The 20,353-nt window shown below is 45.0% G+C and overlaps 1 protein-coding gene across 2 annotated transcripts; it reads left to right on the plus strand.

Moving 5' to 3' along the window:
• MTRES1 (mitochondrial transcription rescue factor 1) lies at window positions 1–17,048 on the plus strand. 2 transcript variants are annotated; one of them, XM_005596857.4, is made up of 4 exons: window positions 1–351; window positions 10,014–10,486; window positions 12,131–12,203; window positions 16,763–17,048. In XM_005596857.4, exons 2-4 carry the CDS (start codon window positions 10,026–10,028, stop codon window positions 16,940–16,942), a joined length of 714 nt encoding a protein of 237 aa, XP_005596914.1. In that variant the 5' UTR covers window positions 1–351; window positions 10,014–10,025; the 3' UTR covers window positions 16,943–17,048. The 2 variants fall into 2 exon arrangements, with proteins under 2 accessions (XP_005596914.1, XP_005596913.1); XM_005596856.4 differs by having other exon boundaries at window positions 13–387.
• The last annotated feature ends 3,305 nt before the right edge of the window (window positions 17,049–20,353 follow it).

Below are 20,353 nucleotides of genomic sequence, written 5' to 3' on the forward strand. Positions count from 1 at the left end.
GGCGCCGGCGCCGACGGAAGGGGCGGGGCCTGGAGGCGGGCGGGCGGTGCGGCCGCGGGGAGGGAGGAGCTGCGCAGAAGTGCGGACACCTGCGCCCCGGAGCGCGCGGCCCCTCTGTTGCTTCACCGCGCGCGCTTGTGAGATAGGGGCGCGCTGAGCGCCTCTGCCCGCCTGCGCTCCTGCCGGGGCTCCGCGTGCCGCTCACGCGTGCTGCCCCGGCCCGGCCCGCTCGAGACGCCCCGTGGACCCGGAGGCGGCAGGGGCTGTGGGACCCCGGCGGGCCGAGGCTCTCCGCCCTGGCCACAGCCGCGACTGCTGCCTCCAACGCAGACTGGGAGCTCGAGGACGCAGGTGTCCAGTTTCCCTTGACCTTGGGGACCCGGGAAGGTGCGCGGCCCGCGGGGGTGGGGAGGGAGCGAGGGGAACCCGACCGCGTCTCAGCGGGCATTCCGCCTCTCAGGTCGCCAGGAGAAGGGCCGGATTTTAGTTACCGTAGACCTAAAAGCAGTTGGAGCAAGTTCTCCTTACGGAGTAGTGGCCAGGCTCGGCAGCGTGGAGCGGGTCCCGACGTCCCGCAGGTCAAGGACAGCGTTGCCTCTGTATTCCAGACTTTGCTTTTCCTACAGCCTTCCGTTAGCTCACAGATTTTGTCTCTCTCCTGAAGATCTTACCCGAAACCTCTTTCGGGCTTCCTGCTGCGATCATCTCCTTACTCGTGTCCACACCGTCACCAAAGAAATCTTTTAAAATGCCCTCCTCTCGGGTCACTTCGCTACTTAAGATCTTTCGCTGGCTTCCTTGCCCTCTGGGTCAAGTCCAAACTTTGATATGCAAGGTCCTTGCTTCTTGCCCATCAATCCAGCCCCATTCTTTGTTCTCTTCCGGATTCATTCTAAGGGCTCCAGTTCTGATCAACTTTCTTTCCACGGTATTTAATTAAGCATTTACCATGTGCTGGGCACTATTCTGGGCGCTTGGGATTCGGCAGAGGAAAAAAATACAGATAAAGATTCTTGCCCTTGTGGAGTTTATATTCTAGAAGCGGAGACAGACAGAAAACAAAACAGTAAATTATATAATATAATAGCAGGTAATAAGTGCCATGGGAGAAGAAAGTAGAGGAGCGTAAGGGGAGATTGGGAGGGCAAGATGCTCATTAAATGGAGTTGGAATGAGTAGACCTCGTTGTGGTGAAGATGAGTTATCCAGGCAGATATCTGGGGTGAGAGTGTTCTAGGCGCAGCTGGAACAAAGGACTCTACCCAGAAATATGCCTGTTGTGTATGAAGAGCCTCAGGAAGGCCAGTGTGGCCAGAGCTGAGTGAGCAAGGATGAGAGGCTGGAGATGAGGTCAGAGAGGAAATCGAGGGGCCAGATCACACACAGCCTGTAAGCCACATCAGGGAGCTTGCTGTTACATTGCTTTTGTAGGATTTTGAGGACAAGAGTGACATGGTGTAAATTACTTTTTAAAAGAATCACTCTGACTCCTCTATGGAAAACAGACTCTAATGGAGCCTTCGTAGTAACCCTGGGGATAGATGATGATGGCCTGAATCTGCGGTAGCCGTGGAAGTGGTAAGAAGTGGCAGGATACTGGACATATTTTGAAGACAAGCCAACATGATTTCCCGACATAGTGGATATGGGTATGAGGGAAAGAAGAGTCAAGAATCACTGGAGGCTTTTGTTCCCAGCAACTAGAAGGGTGAAGTTACCATTAACTGAGAAGGGGAAGGCTGCAGGTAGAGCAGATTTGGGATTGGGGATATATCAGGAGTTTGGTTTTGGACCAATTAAATTAGAGATGCCTGTTAGACACCCAAATGGAGATGTCAAATAGGATATGGTGGCAGGGGTCCCGGAGACTACCCCCAGGTTCATTGATTCACTAGGAAGTCTCAACAGGACTCAGCTATGGGTCACGGCTGTGATTTATTAACAGCAAAAGGATACAAGACACAATCAGCAAGGGAGAAGATGGATGGAACAATGTCTGGGGAAACCAGGTGCCGTCTTCCAAGAGTCCTCTCCCAGTGGACACCTAGGATGTGCTTAATTCCTCCAGCGACAAGTTGTGACAACATATGTGAAATGTTGTCTATCAGAAAAGCTCATCAGAGACTCAGCGCCCAGGGTTTTTATTTTGATTTAGTCAAATAGACACCCTCTACCTAAAATGGACCAAAATTCCAGACTCCCAGAAGGAAAGCAGGTATTCAGCATCAATCAGATTGTACAGTTTAGGCACAGCCACCCCTGTCAGATCTGGGAATGGTGAGAACTCCCCTGACATCCAAGGTCCCAGACATCAGCCAAGGGCCAGCCCTACGAGCAGGCCTTCGTAAGGAGAACAGTTTCAGGCCTGCTATGTTAACTCTTTCTTGTCGAGATAATACAAGTTTGGAATCTGGGAGAAAGGTCTGGAATGGGGATATAGATTAGGGAGTAGTTGGCATATAGGTGGTATTTAAAGCCATGGAAATATCTGGTGTCTTGATATGCATTTTCAGAACCAACTGACAGCTGAGCTGGATGGAGTGAATGTAGAAGGCTGAGCCCTGGGGCCCTCCCGCATGAAGTTGTCAGGAGCAGAGAAGGGAGCAGCAAAGGAGTCTTAAGCAGCAGCGGGTGCAGTAGGAGGAAAACCAAGAGTGAGGTGTCCTGGAAGCCAAGTGAGAAAGAGGGGGGTGCTCAGCTGTTCCAGATGCTGCTGAGAAGTCAGATAAGATGAGACTAACAAATGACATTCTGGATTTAGATAATAAGAGGCAATTGAGGAGAGGGCAGACAGCCCTTTTGAGGAGTTTCATTGTAAAGAACAAGAAAAGAGCTAGTGGCTGGGGTTTGTGGGGAAGGGTTGCTGGTTGGTTGATTTTTGCATGAGAAACAACAACATGCTGATGAGAATGGTCCATTAGAAAGCGAAGGTTACTGTTGTAACTTGCTGTTTCTCCAAAGCTCAGTGTCAGGCCACCTTTGCCATCAGAACTCTGCTTGGGCACCCCTGCTCTGGGCACCAGCCTGTGCAGGGTCCAGCCTCCTCTCGACCTCAGCTTTCACTTGTGTTCTCTGACAGCCAGTTCACTTGTCCACATTCTGTAGAAATAGCAGCTCCTTGAGGACAAGGGCAGTGTGTTTTACATGTAGGCCAAGCTGGCCACTTGGCATATGTCGGCAAATGAGTGAATGTGGGAGTGGGTGTCGTAATAGCTAGGATGCTCATTTTATTTCTAGAAAATGAATCTGCAAGTATTAACTGGTTTTTGTGTGTGCTGAGCAGATTGGGGGTGGGAGTGAGGAATGGAGCACAGTTCCTGTTCTGTCACTACCCTTGGATTTTGGGAGATAAAAATAGTGCAAGAGACACACAGCATTGGTGCAACATGAGTTTGGAAAAGGGCAGAGGAGGGTGGAGGGGGAGGGTGGACATTGTGTGGAACCTGAAAGAGGGAAAGCCATGCTCAAAGGACAGAAACTTTTTTTTCCAGTAGTAGAATCCTTTTTCAAGTGAAGTATAAGAAACCCCAGGATTCACCGGCGCTGCTGCTCTGGTTGAAGAGGGGTTGGAGCCTGGTTAGCCCTCTCCTCTGGCACTCCCACTCCTCTCACCAGTTTCAAAGCTCTGAGGCAGGACCTGGTTCTCAGACTCCACCCCTGTGGCCCTGGGTGTCCCCTGCTAACATCTACAAATGGTCATCTCCAGCAAAAATTAAGTTAATGTGCTTTCTTAATTTTATGATCATAAATTTTATCTTAACCAAGCCTGGTCGTCTAGTGGTTAAGATTTGGTGTTCTCAACCCCGCTGCCCAGGTTTCCTGGTCGGGGAACCACACCACCCATCTGTTTGTTGTCATACTGTGGTGGCTGCCTGTTGCTGAAAGCTATGCCACCTGTATTTCAGCGTCACCCATGGCGGACAGGTTTCAGCGGAGCTTCCAGACTCAGACAGACTAGGAAGAAAGACCTGGCCACCCACTTTGAAAAAATTGGCCATGAAAATCCTATGAATAGCAGCAGAGCGTTGTCTGATATAGTGCCGGAGGTGAAAGGGTGGTGCAAACAGACCGGGCAGGGTTCCACTCTGCTGTACACAGGGTCTTGAGGAGTTGGATTTGACTCTGTGGCACTAACAACAACACATTTTATGTAAACTTCCAGCATTTACCAATGTTTGTCTGCTGGAGAGTGAAGCAGATTATAATGACTGAGTGAGTAACCAATAAACACAAAGATAATGCTTGACTTGAAATTTTGATTATGTTTATTGTATTTACGTGTGAGTCTGATTTTATTTTATTTTTTATTTTTTTGAGGAAGATTACCCCTGAGCTAACATCTGCTACCAATCCTCCTCTTTTTGCTGAGGAAGACTGGCCCTGAGCTAACATCCATGCCCATCTTCCTCTACTTTGTATGTGGGATGCCTACCACTGCATGGCGTGCCAAGCGGTACCATGTCCGCACCTGGGATCCGAGCTGGCGAACCGCTGGCTGCTGAAGCAGAACATGTGCACTTAACTGCTGCGCCACTGGGCTGGCCCAAGTGTGATTTTAAATAGTTATTTTGTGCTAGTAAAAGTTTCCTAGTGTAGGTAAATATAACCTATTTGTGATGTATGCAGGGAGCAAGATCACATCCAGGCCTTCCTCACAGGAGACAACGGCGTGGCATAAAGGCAGGACTTTGGGGTGAGGAATGTGGGAGTCCAGGGACTGACATGGAAACAGGACTTCCCTCCCCCAGGATGTCTCCTCTTAGGACTTCCTCCAGTAGGGGCAACAGTTCCTCCCACTCCTCTACTCCTGTCTGTTTTTGCAGTCAGTGAAAGTTAGCTTTTGTTCAAGAGAAAATGAGAAAATAAATGTCATGGGGTAGCAGGAAGAGCCGTGGACTTGGAGTCAGAAGTCTGATGAGGAGTTCAGCATGGTGGTGAAGAGGCTGACTTAGGAGCCAGGGAGCCTGGGTTTGAATGTACTTAATGTCTGTGTGGCCCTGTAACTGAGATGGGCCTGTTGGAAGGAATAAATGAGTGAATATGTAGAGCAGTGCCTGACCCATAGTAAACAATGAGTGTTCAGAAGAGATGGCATTGGAGTCCTGGCTGTATGACTTAAATTGTTAAGCTGCTCCAAGTCTTACTTGTACTCATCTGTAAAATGAGGGACCGGCACGAAGTTATCCCTGAGAGGCCACCCTTTTTATCTCTGCAGACACATACAGCTCTGGAGTGTTGTTAATTGGGGTGGAACGTGCAGCCAGCTCCTGAGCTCCAGGGCACACATATGACCTTTGGCATTGTACCTGATAGCAAAACATAATTTGCTGAACTCACTCAGACCAGTGTTTTCAAACTTTTTTATCGTTATCCACAGTGAATACATTTTACGTGATGACCCAGTGTGTGTGTGTATGCATATGTGTAATTGGAACAAGTTTCATGAAGCAGTATTTACTCTTACTATAATGTGATGCACTGTCATATTTTCTGTACTTTTCAGTTCTAGTTCTTAAAAAGTAAAAATTTTAATAATGGCTCATGACCCATAGTTTGAAAAACACTGACCTGAAGATAGGCAGATCCTGGGGCTGGCCCCGTGGCCAAGTGGTTAAGTTTGTGCGCTGCTCCGCTGCGGTGGCCCAGGGTCTCGTCAGGCCATGCTGAGGTGGCATCCCACGTGCCACAACTGGAAAGACCCACAACTGAAATATGCAAGTATGTACTGGGGGGATTTGGGGAGAAAAAGCAGGAAAAAAAAAAAAAAGACTGGCAACAGTTGTTAGCTCAGGTGCCAATCTTTTAAAAAAAAAAAAAAAGATAGGCAAATCCTCATTGTTAATGCCAGTCTTCATCTCCGTTACCTGAGCATCTTATAGGCCAGTCTGTCCAGGCCAACAGCAGGTGGTGATTTCAACCACAGCTCTCTTGGCCCATAACTTAAACATCACCTGGGTAAATTCTAATGGGTCTAGAACTTAGGCCCAACACAGAATTCCTGAGGCCGATACAGAGCTCTGGCCACTTACGGTTAACCTTCCTGTGTGTTTTGGGTGAGTAGGAAGGTATGAGAGGCTCTGCTTATGAGTGAATTATTTTTCTTAAAACTTTACACTGTGAGGAATATAGGCCAGAATGTTAACAGTGGTGATCATGGAGTGGATTTTGGGTGGTTTGAATTTTCTATATATATTTAAAAAATTTTCTACTATGAAAATGTATTTCATATATAATTGTTGAAATCTCCTTTTTCTTAAAAAATTATGGTAGTAATAGTGGCAATTACTACTAAAAAAATCCTTACTTGGCAAAATAGAGGATAAAACATATCTTTACTTGGCAAAATAAAAAATCCACCATTAGGTAACTGTAAAAAATAATTTTTTTTTATTGAGTTCACAATAGTTTACATCAATGTGAGCTTTCAGTTGTACATTATTTCTTGACTGTCACCACATAAGTGCTCCCCTTCACCCCCTGCCCACTCCCCACCCCCCCCTCCTCTGGTAACCACTGAACTGTTCTCTTTGTGTGTTTGTTCATATTCCACAAACGAGTAAAGTCATCTGGTGTTTGTCTTTCTCAGTCTGGCTTATTTCGCTTAGCGTAATTTCCTCCAGGTCCATCCATGTTGTTGCAAATGGCATGATTCTGTCTTTTGTATGGCTGAGTAGTATTCCATTGTATGTATATACCAATCTTCTTTATCCAATCATCAGTTGATGGGCACTTGGGTTGTTTCCATGTCTTGGCTATTGTGAATAGTGCTACAGCCAACATAAGGGTGCATATGTTTCTTTGGATTGTTGATTTCAAGTTGTTTGGCTAGGTACCCAGTAGTGGGATAGCTGGATCGTATGGTAATTCTATTTTTAGTTTTTTGAGGAATCTCCATAATGTTTTCCATGGTGGTTGCACCACTTTGCATTCTCACCAGCGGTGTATGAGGGTTCCCTTTTCTCCACACCCTCTCCAACATTTGTTATTTTTAGTCTTAGTGATTATAGCCCTTTTAACAGACGTAAGGTGGTATCTTAGTGTAGTTTTGATTTGCATTTCCCTGATGGTTAGTGATGTTGAACATCTTTTCATGTGTTTATTGGCCATCTGTATATCTTCTTTGGAAAAATGTCTGTTCCTATCCTCTGCCTGTTTTTTTTTTTTTTTTGAAGTCTTTTTTTATTATTATTATTAAGATTATGATAGTTTACAACCTTGTGAAATTTCAGTTGTACATTATTGTTAGTCATGTTGTGGGTATACCACTTCACCCTTTCTGCCCTCCCCCTACCCCCACCTTTCCCCTGGTAACCACTGATCAGTTCTCCTTGTCTATATGTTAACTTCCACCTATGAGTGGAGTCATACAGAGTTCATCTTTCTCTCTGGCTTATTTCACTTAACATAATACCCTCAAGGTCCATCCATGGTGTTGTGAATGGGATGATTTTATCCTTTTTTATGACTGAGTAGTATTCCATTATATATATATATATATATATATATATATATCTCACATCTTCTTTACCCAATCATCAGTTGCTGGGCACTTAGGTTGGTTCCACGTCTTGGCTATCGTAAATAATGCTGCGATGAACATAGGGGTGCATGGGACTTTTGGAATTGCTGATTTCAGTTTCTTAGGATAGATACCCAGTAGTGGGATGGCTGGGTCATAAGGTATTCCTATTCTTAACTTTTTGAGAAATCTCCATACTGTTTTCCAGAGTGGCTGCACCAGTTTGCATTCCCACCAACAGTGTATGAGGGTTCCTTTCTCTCCACAACCTCTCCAACATTTGTCACTCTTGGTTTTGGATATTTTTGCCATTCTAACAGGTGTAAGGTGATGTCTTAGTGTAGTTTTGATTTGCATTTCCCTGATGATTAGTGATGATGAGCATCTTTTCATGTGTCTATTGGCCATCCTTATATCTTCTTTGGAGAAATGTCTGTTCATGTCCCCTGCCCATTTTTTGATGGGGTTGTTTGATTTTTTGTTGTTGAGCTGTGTGAGTTCTTTATATATTATGGAGATTAACCCTTTGTTGGATAAGTAACTTGTAAATATTTTTTCCCAATTAGTGGGCTGTTTTTTTGTTTCAATCCTGTTTTCCCTTGCCTTGAAGAAACTCTTTAGTCTGATGAAGTCCCATTTGTTTATTCTTTCTATTGTTTCCCTCGTCTGAGGAGTTATGGAGTCCAAAAAGATTCTTTTGAAACTGATGTCAAAGAGTGTACTGCCTATATTCTCTTCTAGAAGACTTATTGTTTCAGGCCTAATCTTTAGGTCTTTGATCCATTTTGAGTTCGTCTGCCCATTTTTTGATTGGGCTGTTTGTTTTTTTATTGTTCAGTTGTGTGAGTTCCTAAAAAAATTTTTTTTTATTTTAGTGACAGGTGAAATACAAAGTCTCGGAGCGACTGAACTGTATTATTGTCTTCCTTTATCCCTACTTATGATAAAATTTAAAGTTCTTTCTATGAATGGTTATTATTCAGTCTCTATTAAATTAGATAGAATGGGGCTGGGCCCAGTGGTGCAGCGGTTAAGTTCGCACGTTCCACTTCTCGGCGGCCCAGGCTTCGCCGGTTCGGATCCTGGGTGCGGACATGGTACCGCTTGGCAAAAAAAGCCATGCTGTGGCAGGCATCCCACGTATAAAGTAGAGGAAGGTGGGCATGGATGTTAGCTCAGGGCCAGGCTTCCTCAGAAAAAAGAGGGGGATTGGCAGCAGTTAGCTCAGGGCTAATCTTCCTCAAAAATAAATAAATAAATAAATAAATTAGATAGAATATGTGTAAAAATAATTTCTTTCAATAAGTCTCTTTAAAGTGCTTCACATAGTTTCTTAGTCAGTATTTTAGAGTACTCTATGGATTTTATATAGCATTTAAAAAATATTTCAAATTATAGCAATATTGTAAAACAGCCTTTAAACTGAGCCTGCTTTGTGTCTCATTTAAGACTCATATTGGGGTCCCAAGAGCAGTGAGATACAGAGTTGAGCTTGTGTTGTCTGCCTCATTCATGCCAACAGAAATAAGGCCCCAAATGTTAACAAATAGCCAGAATAGCTGGAAGTAGCTAGTTATGTGCTTTTGTGTGGGCTTCCAGATAATTGCTCTTGGCAGCTTTGTGATGAATGGAAAGTAGGAAGGAAAAGTCGTGCAAATCATTGTCAAAGAAGTCAGTCTGACAGTGTAGCCTTGGCACAAGGGAGGGTCATTTGCAGGCTAGAGGTATGAGGATATTGACCGTGTGGCACCCCTTCTCGCATTACTCAATCCTGGTCTCCAGAACCATCTCAATGTGCTTGGAAAGGTCTGCCGCCATTGTACTAAGATGCCTTCTGCTGCCTTTGAGGTAACAAGGAACCGGTTGCTCCCTAGCGTATCAGCACCTCAGAGCCTCAGGAAACAATTACCTGTCTGTGGGTCTCCAGGCCCCTTCCTTCTCTGCTAGCTAATGCCTCCCTTAAACAGTGGGAGGAAGATGTAAAAGGAGATAAAATGCAGATCTGTCAGTTTGCTCATTCCTGCCTCTGATTTGCTGGGATTGGAGGTTGAAATAAAGTTTAGAGATTTGCTCTGTTTTTATGAAGTCATGATGCTTAGCAAAGTCAATATTGTAAAGATGCAATGTATATCAGTAAACAGTCTTTCTGTCCTCTCCGTGATTTTTTAATTCATCGAGAACTATTGTTAATATTTTTCAGTAGTATGCAGTACCCATGCTAATTTGGGGGATGGAGAGAAGTAGAACCAGTGTTTTCACACACATTAGTATCTAATTCAGCCCTCCTGATGACACTGGGAGGTAAGCACGGTAATTCCAGCCGGAGGACTCACTGTGACGGTGCGTGGCCGTGGGTACATGCAGACTAGTATGGCCTTTCGTAGGGAGCGTAAGTACAGGACTAGATAGAAAGTGTTTGGTGTCTCCGGTTCATGTTGTGAGAAGGTGAGGACACTGCTCTTGTGAAATAAAGCTGAATTATTGTCTGTTTCAGGTCATATGTGCCATGGCTATGGCTAGTGTCAGATTGGCCGCCAGTGTCTTAAGAAGGCCAGATGCTTGGATTGGACTCTGGGGCACACTGCGAGGGACACCTTCGCATAAAGCCTGTGCTTCCTGGAATCGATACTTCTATTTTTCTAGTACCAAGTTAAATGCATCAGATTATAAAACACTTTTCCATAACATTTTGTCACTGAGACTCCCAAGGCTTCTAATATCTCCAGAATATATTTTCCCATTTTCCATAAGACTCAAAAGCTCTAAAAAATCCACAAAAAAGACTTTGCAAAAAGTTGAAGATGAAGAGGTCTCTGATGAAGAGAGTGAACAGCAAGAGATGAGCGAGCAGGAAGAGGAGCTCGAGGATGACCCCAGTGTAGTTAAGGACTATAAAGACCTGGAGAAGGTAGTGCAGTCTTTTCGGTATGATGTCATCCTGAAGTCAGGCCTCGACGTTGGGAGAAAGTAAGTATGACATGCATTTTATTAGAAAGTCACTTGTCGTCTTGTTGGTTATTTTAATGCAGCATTCCCGATCACTTGGCCCATGTTATGGTGAAGAGTAACCATAGATATGAAAGGACCTTATAGATAATATATTTCAGTTATTTCATTCTATAGATGAGAAACTGATTTCCAAAGAAATCAGGTGACTGCCTGCAAATCCCATGTGTCATATTTCCTTGATTCTAAGACAGTTGACGATAAGATGAACCATTGATTTAATATCAGCTTTTTGAGGAGAAGGAATCACATGTTAGATGTATATAGCAAGCCTGAGAAGGGACCCCTTAGGATCAACGGAAGCAGTGTAGCGTGGTGGTGAAGAATGCAGGCTCTGCAGCCGGACTACCGGGGTTTCAGTCCAGGTTCTGTGTGTGACCTTGGGCAAGTTACTTACATTCTCTGTGCTTCAGTTTCCTCATCTGTCAAATGTATAATAGAATCCCCTTTAGAAGGTGGTTGCTAGGATTAAATGACATCTCTCTCTCTACCTAACGCAGTTGTAACAGTGCCTGGCACATAGTGGGTACTCAGTATATGTCAGCTATTGTGAAGAAAATACTGTGTGTGTGCATATTTAGTGCACAGAGATATTAAGTGTATAACTTTCAGGATTTGTTTAATACTCTCGTTCTCTCTCTGCTAGACTAGTATAAGAGCAGTGACCCTCACTGTTCATTCATTCCTTTAGCAATCATTGTGTGCATACTGCATGCAAGGTAAGAACTGTGGTATGAATAATCAATTCAGAAAGATCTCCTTGTGTAGTTTGTACCTTTATGACCTAAGTTAGTAGCATAGTTTAATTTTTTAATCCATGAAGCTTAAGGACTCATCAAGATGACTCTTGAGTCCACAGCACCCTGATCAAGATTTGTTAAATGTTCTCTAAAATCTGGCAAACTCGTAAGGAGACCTCTCCCTCTCCCATATTAGTAGCTGCTGCTGTTATTTTTAAGCAGAACCCGAGATGTCAATCACCTGGAGTCAGAGCATTGAGAGGCAAACGGCACTGATTTTTGTCTGCACCATGCCCTCGTCTAGTTGCCACAGTGATTAAATGCAAAGGGAGCAGCAGCTACTGGATTAGAATTTCCCCAGCCTCAGTGCAGACTAATAGAGGGTTTCTTGATGGTTTCACCATGCATGTGGTGCCTGGTTTTTCTCTCAGAGCTGAGAGGAAGGGAGTGCCCACTGACTTTGGCTGTTGTGAATTGCAGGAGCTGCCACCTCGCAAGCAGTGGCTGCATAGGGAGTCAGGTGGAGTACCCCAGGCCTGTCCTCACTGGCCTTGGTGGCCTGTCCTGAGTGGGCTTGGTGGGCTGCTGAAGCCTCTGGGAAGGCCCCCATCAGAGTGCTGATTACCTGCCTGGTGGTACTAGCAGATCTTTGCAGCAGTTCAGCATGCATTCAGAAGTGCGCCTCCACCTCCCTGTTCCACATGTGGGAGTGGTTGACTTTCACTTTCCCAGCACCCAGGATGGAGATTTTGTGGGCAGGTCGGTCACTGTCAGAATAAGCATTAATGGCAGGTGTTTTTCTCAAATTGTATAATTGTTTTGAATATATTTCTATTTTAAACCACTTTGACTTTTTTTTTTTAAGCAAAGTGGAAGATGCATTCTACAAAGGTGAACTCAGGCTCAACGGGGAAAAATTATGGAAGAAAAGCAGAACGGTGAGATACTATGACAGCCAGATATTTTTGTCTGTTGTTCTGCCAGTACTCAGTGCCGCCCCAGTCTCCCCTCAGGCTCCTGACTTGGGGCCTCAGTGGCTCCTTGTGTATGTCCGTCTTACCCTCTCTGAGGTCCCCTGTGGGCCTGGTCAAGTTAGAGTCACCAGCCAGCTTTACTCACACAGACTGCTGGCTCTTCTGCAGCCTTCATGACTTTGCCATCAAGCTTCTCCTTTTTCTTTAAAATCTTAAGCCACTATCAGAACTGGCAAAAATCTGTTAATTAAACTTCCAAGTCATTAATGTTAACCCCCATGAAATCATAGTAATTAGGCTAAAAAGAAACATTTGATCCATGCAGAGGTTTCTTTGGCCTGGTGTTAGCTGAGCAGATGTGTAATTCTGTTCAGCTCAGGAGTGCCCCTGAGCACTTGCTGGGTGCACCTCTCTGGGTGCAGGGCAGCTGTCAAAAAGGAGGTTCTATATTTTTTCTGACAGCTCCATATTAATATTAAGTGAAAGACAGTTATAAGAAAATGTATTTCCAGTATCCAGTGTTAAAGTAAGTCATTTATATAAAAATTCTGTTAAAAATATGTATTTTTGTAAAAATACATATATTCAGGGACCAGCCTGGTGGTATAGTGGTTAAGTTTACGCGCTGTGCTTTGGCAACCCGGAGTTTGTGGGTTCAGGTCCCGGGAGTGGGCCTACGCACCACTCGTTAAGCCATGCTTTTGTATGTGGTGGTGTCCCACATACAAAATAGAGGAAGATTGGCACAAATGTTAGCTCAGGGCCAATCTTCCTCACAAACACACACACACCTCCCCACAAATTACATATATTTATACGTCTAGAATTAAAGTATTAATGTTACTAGTATTTATCTTTGGGGCATTATGAGTTATATTTTCTTTTCTTTTCTTTTCTTTTCTTTTTTTTTTTTGAGGAAGATTAGCCCTGAGCTAACATCCACTGCCAATCCTCCTCTTTTTGCTGAGGAAGACTGGCCCTGAGCTAACATCTGTGCCCATCTTCCTCTACTTTATGTGTGGGACGCCCACCACAGCATGGCTTGCCAAGTGGTGCCATGTCCACACCTGGGATCCGAACTGGCGAACCCCAGGCCACTGAAGCAGAATGTGTGCAATTAACCGCTATGCCGCTGGGCTGGCCCCTGGGTTATATTTTCTTTAGGCTTTTAATTTTCTTTCTTTCTTCTCTTTCTTTTTTTTTTTTTTTTGCTGAGGAAGATTCACCCTGAGCTAACATCTGCTGCCAATCCTCCTTTTTTTTTTTTCCCCCTTAAGGAAGATTAGCCCTGTGCTGACATCTGTGCCAATCCCCCTCCAATTTTCTGAATTTTTTATGAGTATCACTTTCATAATTGGAAAAAACCAATAATGATAGTAAAAGTTAACAAAACACAATAAAAATGTGTATGACAGAGACCCTTAAAAATTGGAAAACACAGACATATGAGGCATTGGCAGACATACCCTCTCAGTCAGTGTCCAGAGGACAAATGTTCCAGGAAATTGGACACATTTTGAAGGCTGTTTTTAAGATTCTTTCATATTTCAAAACACCCCTGGGGTTGGAGGACCAGAGCTGCATCCCATTGCCCTGGGACATGGGAGGGTGTGAGCCATGGGCCATGGCCCTGGGTAAGTGCTGAGGCTTCTTCAGAGTCCTTGCTGGCAGGGGTTGTGTGTGGGGGGGGGTGACAGACGGGACACTCCCCAATGCTTGTCTCAGCTGCCAAATCACAAGGCCTACGATCTCCCTGATGGCACCTGACCTGGCAGGGGCAGACTGCGGTGGCAGGTGCTGCTCAGTGAGCTGCAGGAAGTCAGGCTTTCCAGACACGCATCTGGGGATCAGGCCCTTCTAGTCCCTTTTTTTTTTTTAAAGATTGGCCCTGAGCTAACATCTGTTGCCAATCTTCTTTTTTTCTTCTTCTTCTTCTTCTCCCCAAAGCCCCCTGGTACATAGTTGTATATTCTAGTTGTAGGTCCTTCTGGTTGTGCTATGTGGGACGCTGCCTCAGCATGACCTGATGAGCGGTGCCATGTCTGCGCCCGGGATCGGGACCAGCGAAACCCTGGGCTGCCAAAGTGGAGTCCATGGACGTAACCGCTCAGCCACGGCCCGCCCCTGCTTCTAGTCCCTTAGCTGCTTTTTCCTGGCTGTAGCCCTGCCCCTCCTCAGCTGCAGTGTTCCTCAGATGAGACCTGTTCCTGGAGCGCCATACCTCTGCCGGGGCCTCATTTACAAACACTACAAGTCTGTTTTTCTCCCTCTGCTTTGAGATGTTGTTAACTACAGCCTAATTGCTGCTGCTTCATTCTGCTTTGGGTGTTCTGTGTCTCGGCTGCTTTCCAGATTTCTCCTGAGGGTCAGCAAAGGAAGGGGCCAGTGTTAACACTCAGCTGCCTTGTTACTAGGAGCCCTGGTAGCCATAGTAACTGCAGCTAAGGGGAGATTTGAAATGTAGATATTTGGAGCAGCCCCTAGTCTCGGCCGGTTTTGCTTTGTGTCTGCTGTGCCATCTCCCACAGTAGAAAGGACAGGGCCTCGCAGGGAGTGAAGAACACTCCCCTTCCTTTCCGTGGCCTGCTCCATGGGGCCCGTGCCTGGCTGCTGGCCCAGAAGGGTCAGGCGCTTGTCCCATGCCACAGCTCTAACCCTGGCTGCCTGCAGCCTAGCACAGCTTCTCTATGAGCTGCAGACCAGGTGGGAGCAGAGTGCTGGAGGTGCTGGCTCACTGTTGACTTAAACAGAGGGTGCATGGAGCCCAAGTGTGGCGATTGAAGCCTTCCTAAACGCACCTCTCCCTGCGATTGACTGGGTGAGGGGGAACCTTCCTTCCCTATTCTCTGCCCTAGAAATAAGCCACCAAAGGGATCTGCTCTTCCGCTCCATGCTGCCTGCTCTTTTAAGGGGCAGGCATCATGCACACTGTATCTGTGAAAGGATACACAAGAACGGATGCCTTTTCTTTATATAGCCTTTAACATTTTGTATCGTGTGTATATATCACTTGTGAAAAAATGAATTTTAGTGAAACAAAGTTATGCCAAAAATGGTAAAGCGGAGTTCCCATGCCTTGTATCTTGGACACTGATTTTAAATGTCCACACAGGTGGGCCAAGTGGTCCTTTGTTTTTTAGTAAAATCCAACAGAACTACAGGAAATGGAGCCCCCCACATGATGCCTGGGTCAGTCCATCCTTTAAACCCAGGGGGAGAAACAGTCTTCTTGCCTAGCTGTGGTATGAGCCTTTCTGCTTCTCAGCCCAGAGGGGCAAAGTTAATGGTTTAAAATTGGCCCCTGTGTGAGTTTTACATCCAGCTGCTCTGCGCTGTCTGGAATGACAGTGTGGTGTCAGTTGTGCGTTCCCATGTTGTAGACTGAATATTGGGCTTGCATAGGCCTTGAGTGGCTGGGAGAACAGGTATGGGCTTGCCCTGGTGAGGTACAATGTTCAGACACTGTGACAGTTCGGACTGCTTCAGAGAGCACTAATTGGAAAATAAGGTAAAAGCCAGCATTTGACACTGCTTCTTAAACAGAAGCCCTCCAGTAGGCTTTTAAATGGCTCCATGTGCCCACACATGGGGTTGCCTCCCCCTCCTTGGGAGTGGTGGTGAGTGGTCTGAGGTGGCTCCTGGTTGTCCCTGGTTGTGTTTGAGCAGAAGCAGCATATGGCACCTAGGTCCGTTTAGCTCCTTCCTTAGTTACTGGGCGGGTCCTGAGCTGCCAGGACCAGGTACCTGTCATGGGCTGTCCACACCCTGGAAGCACTGACATGACTGCCCCAGGGCATGCCCTGCACTAGCTCAACCCAAAGCTCCCATGGGGCAAGAATGGGTTTGACGTCAGCCCTTTCAACGCATTGAGTCCGCATCCAACTCTACCCTCTTTTCTCTGGTATTCCATCTTTCTGACTTGCATTCTGTCTCTTCTTGATGATGTGGCATCACCGGGGCTGCCAGTGCTGGAAAAGCAGTTTCTTTACTTCCATTTCTTTAAGAGCGACAGGTAACCATTGTTCCACAGTGACCAATTTCCAACAACCTGCCCCTTCCCCAGTTATGTAGCTCATCTGGGTTGAAATGAATGAAAAGTGTTACACTGAAAATTGTCTTCTCAGGGCATAGAGTAATTACTGTGCACGTATTCTCTAAGATTGTGCCCCACTTTGTCTTTTGCCATTGTTACCAAAATAAATGCCTCCATTCAAGTGTTTCCTTAAATCATCCGATAGAGGCAGTATTTGAGCCACACTGCACCATCCACGAGCAGCCAGTTGTCTAGGTCTGAAGGAAGGACACTGGCTGGTGCTGGGCCACGTGTGTGAGAGGCACCTTCCGGGTGGAGCCCTTTCACCCTGAGGCGCTGGGGACTAGTGACTGTTCCCAAGGGGACAGGACCTTTTCTCACCTGCCCTCCGGGTGACGGCCGGCCACTGGGTGAAAACTCAAAGCGGGGATGTGTGCATTGGCCTCTGTTTCTCAAAACGTAGTAGACTCACTTTTCTTCTAATTTTCAGGTGAAAGTGGGAGATACTCTGGATCTTCTTGTTGGAGAGGATAAAGAAGGAGAAACCGAGACAGTGATGAGGATTCTCCTGAAAAAGGTGTTTGAAGAGAAGACTGAAAGTGAGAAATACAGAGTAGTGTTACGACGGTGGAAAAAGCTAAAGTTGCCTAAAAAGAGTACATCTAAGTAAATGGATTGCCTTTTATTGCTAAAGCTCCTTTCTAGTGGTGGGGGAAGGGCCCAGCTTAAAAAGAGGACATTTTTATTAAAATAAAGTTCTCTTACCATTTGTGGAATCTGCAGAGCCATTTTGTGGAAATCAAGATCCATATCTTGGAGACACTTTTCTTGGCCTGGAATTCCCTCCTGGGCTTATTTTGTGCTTGTTTTGACCTCGAGAGCATGAGTGAGATGTGTGCTGAGTGAACTGAGCCCAGAGAGGGTTTTAATGAGGAGCCTGCTGTTTCCTGCATTAACTACCTCAGGAGTCGATGTAAAATAAACTTTGCCTTGTTGTTAAGTGGTTTTATTTCAATTTTACCCCTGGTGGTCAGCTTTCCTGGGTTCAGGCTTCTTAAGGCAAAGCCAAGCAAAGTCAAGGTCACCCTTGACATCCTTAGGGCAGAAGCACCAGGAGAGGCCCTTCTCCACCGGCCCTTCTGAGTCACCAGCGTGTTGGCCCTAGTTCCCTTCAGTTTGTCTTCAGAAGTCTGCGTGGGTAAAGTTGTTCCGACCCTTTCCGAATGGAGTAGTCAGAGCCCATTTAAAATTAATTTCTTAGGGCAGGGGTTGATAAACTGAGGCAGCCAGAGGGTTTTTGCAAGGCCCTCAAGCTAAGAATGGTTTTTATATTTTTAAGAGTTTTTTTAAAAAAAAACAAAACAATGACCGAGACCTTATATGGCCCACAAAATCTAAAATATTTACCATCTGATACTTTATAGAAGAAAATTTGATGACCCTCCTGGTTTAGGGTAATAATCTCAGGGTTTAATTTTCAGGTGAAAGTAGGAAATACACAGATTTTATCAATGAAGAGAATGAAGAACAAGAGACCGACTCTAATTTTGAAGACTGTGTTATAAAAGAGACAAAACCTAAAAAAAATAGAGGGCACACACACACATAATATAGATCGTCTAAGAGAAGGGCATCTGCACAGGTCAATTGGTTTGTAGACCCCCGGGAGCCGTAACCCACAGCAGTGGGATGTGGGGGCCCATGAGTCTGGAAGCCTTACCAGCCCAGATTTCAGGAGATTAGGAAAATTGATTTTTATTTGAAAACTTAAACTCTCAGGAAGAAATAATACACACTGTGCAATGTAACAGAGGGATTTTTCTATTTTACCGCTTGTTAATTGGGCTTTACTGAGTCATCAGTGAAAACAGTCCATTTAATTTCAACATGTTAGTCATTAATCATAATTTAGGAAATTATATTGATGTCCCTGCTTTTTGTCATTTCCTTCACCTCTCTGTCCCTTTCTCACTCTCCCTCTCTCCCTCCCTCTCGTCTCTTGACTTCTCTTTGGAAAATGATGGAAAGCCTGAGAGGGCTCAGGTGGTGAAGGGAGGCAGCGTGATCTAGTGATGAGTCAGGGGTCTTCTGGTTCAATCTTGCCAGTTGCAAGTTGGGTTACCTTGGTCATAATTTGACCTTAACCTCTCTTTCACCTCCTCGTTGGTCAAATGGGGATCAGGATACTAATTGCCTTACCTTGTGTCCCCTGTCTTGAAGGAGGAAGAAAGGTAAAAGGACTTGTATGAGGTAAGGTGAGTTGACAGTAGCTAGAAAGAGGCAGGGCCATTTAAAAGGCTTTTTGGAAGCTCTGTTGGTAGTTAGAACCTCAACGTAGCTGCTTGGCAGGGTTTGACCCATTCCAGACTTCTGTTTTTAAAAAACTAAGAAAAAGATCTGATGATGGAGAATGTTGGTTTGGTCATAGCATGTGGCAAAAACTGATCGATCTCATTGTCTACAGTGCAAGGGACTTGGAAAATATTTATGAACAAACAAAAGCCATGCATAAAGATTTATGGAACTCTTGCAATTTGCTCATTACTTGACTCAAATGGCAGCTGCTTTATAATGCCATCCTGGCAAGGCCACCTCAGTGAAAATGTGACCAACATGATGAAAAGATTAAAGAAAAGATTTGGATGTTTCTAATGCATTTTTTTTTTTAAAGATTTTATTTTTCCTTTTTCTCCCAAAGCCCCGCAGTACATAGTTGTATATTTCTAGTTGTGGGTCCTTCTGGTTGTGGCATGTGGGACATCGCCTCAGCATGGCCTGATGAGTAGTGCCATGTCCGCACCCAGGATTCGAACTGGTGAAACCCTGGGCCGCTGAAGCAGAGTGCGCAAACTTAACCACTTGGCCACGGGGCCGGCCCCTCTAATGCAGGGGTTCTTAACGGGGGGTGATTTTTGCCACCCATTGTTGGCAGTCTGGAGATATTATTGGTTGTCACAGCTGAAGGGGGTGGTGTGGGCATTGAGTGAGTAGAGAACAGTGATTCTGCTAAACATTGTCCAGTGTACGGGGTAGTCCCCACAACAAAGAATTATCTGACCCAAAATGTCAGTAGTGATGAGGGTGAGACACCCTGCTCTGATGGGATGACAACAGGGAAGAATTGTTTTTTTTTTTTTTTTTTTTTTTTTTTTTTTTATTAATGTTATGATAGATTACAACCTTGTGAGATTTCAGTTGTACATTTTTGTTAGTCATGTTGTGGGTACACCACTTCCCCCTCCGTACCCTCCCCCCACCCCCCCTTTTCCCTGGTAACCACCAATCAGATCTCCTTCTCAATATACTAATTTCCACCTATGAGTGGAGTCATATAGAGTTCGTCTTTCTCTGACTGACTTATTTCGCTTAACATAATACCCTCGAGGTCCATCCACATTGTTGTGAATGGGCCAATTTCGTCTTTTTTTATGGCTGAGTAGTATTCCATTGTGTATATATACCACATCTTCTTTATCCAATCCTTAGTTTCTGGGCATGTAGGCTGGTTCCACGTCTTGGCTATTGTAAATAATGCTGCAATGAACATAGGGGTGCAACGGACTCTTGAGATATCTGATATCAGGTTCTTAGGATAGATACCCAGTAATGGGATGGCTGGGTCATAGGGTATTTCTATTTTTAACTTTTTGAGAAATCTCCATACTGTTTTCCATAGTGGCTGTACCAGTTTGCATTCCCACCAACAGTGTATGAGGGTTCCTCTTTCTCCACAACCCCTCCAACATTTGTCGTTCTTGGTTTTGGATGTTTTTGCCAATCTAACGGGGGTAAGGTGATATCTTAGTGTAGTTTTGATTTGCATTTCCCTGATGATTAGCGATGATGAACATCTTTTCATGTGTCTATTGGCCATATTCATATCTTCTTTTGAGAAATGTCTGTTCATGTCCTCTGCCCATTTTTTGATCGGGTTGTTTGTTTTTTTGTTGTTAAGCAGTGTGAGTTCTTTGTATATTATGGAGATTAACCCTTTGTCGGATAAGTGGCTTGTAAATATTTTTTCCCAATTAGTGAGCTGTTTTTTTGTTTCAATCCTGTTTTCCCTTGCCTTGAAGAAGCT

Source organism: Equus caballus, chromosome 10 (genome assembly GCF_041296265.1).
Source record: "Equus caballus isolate H_3958 breed thoroughbred chromosome 10, TB-T2T, whole genome shotgun sequence".
Lineage (NCBI taxonomy): Eukaryota > Metazoa > Chordata > Mammalia > Perissodactyla > Equidae > Equus > Equus caballus.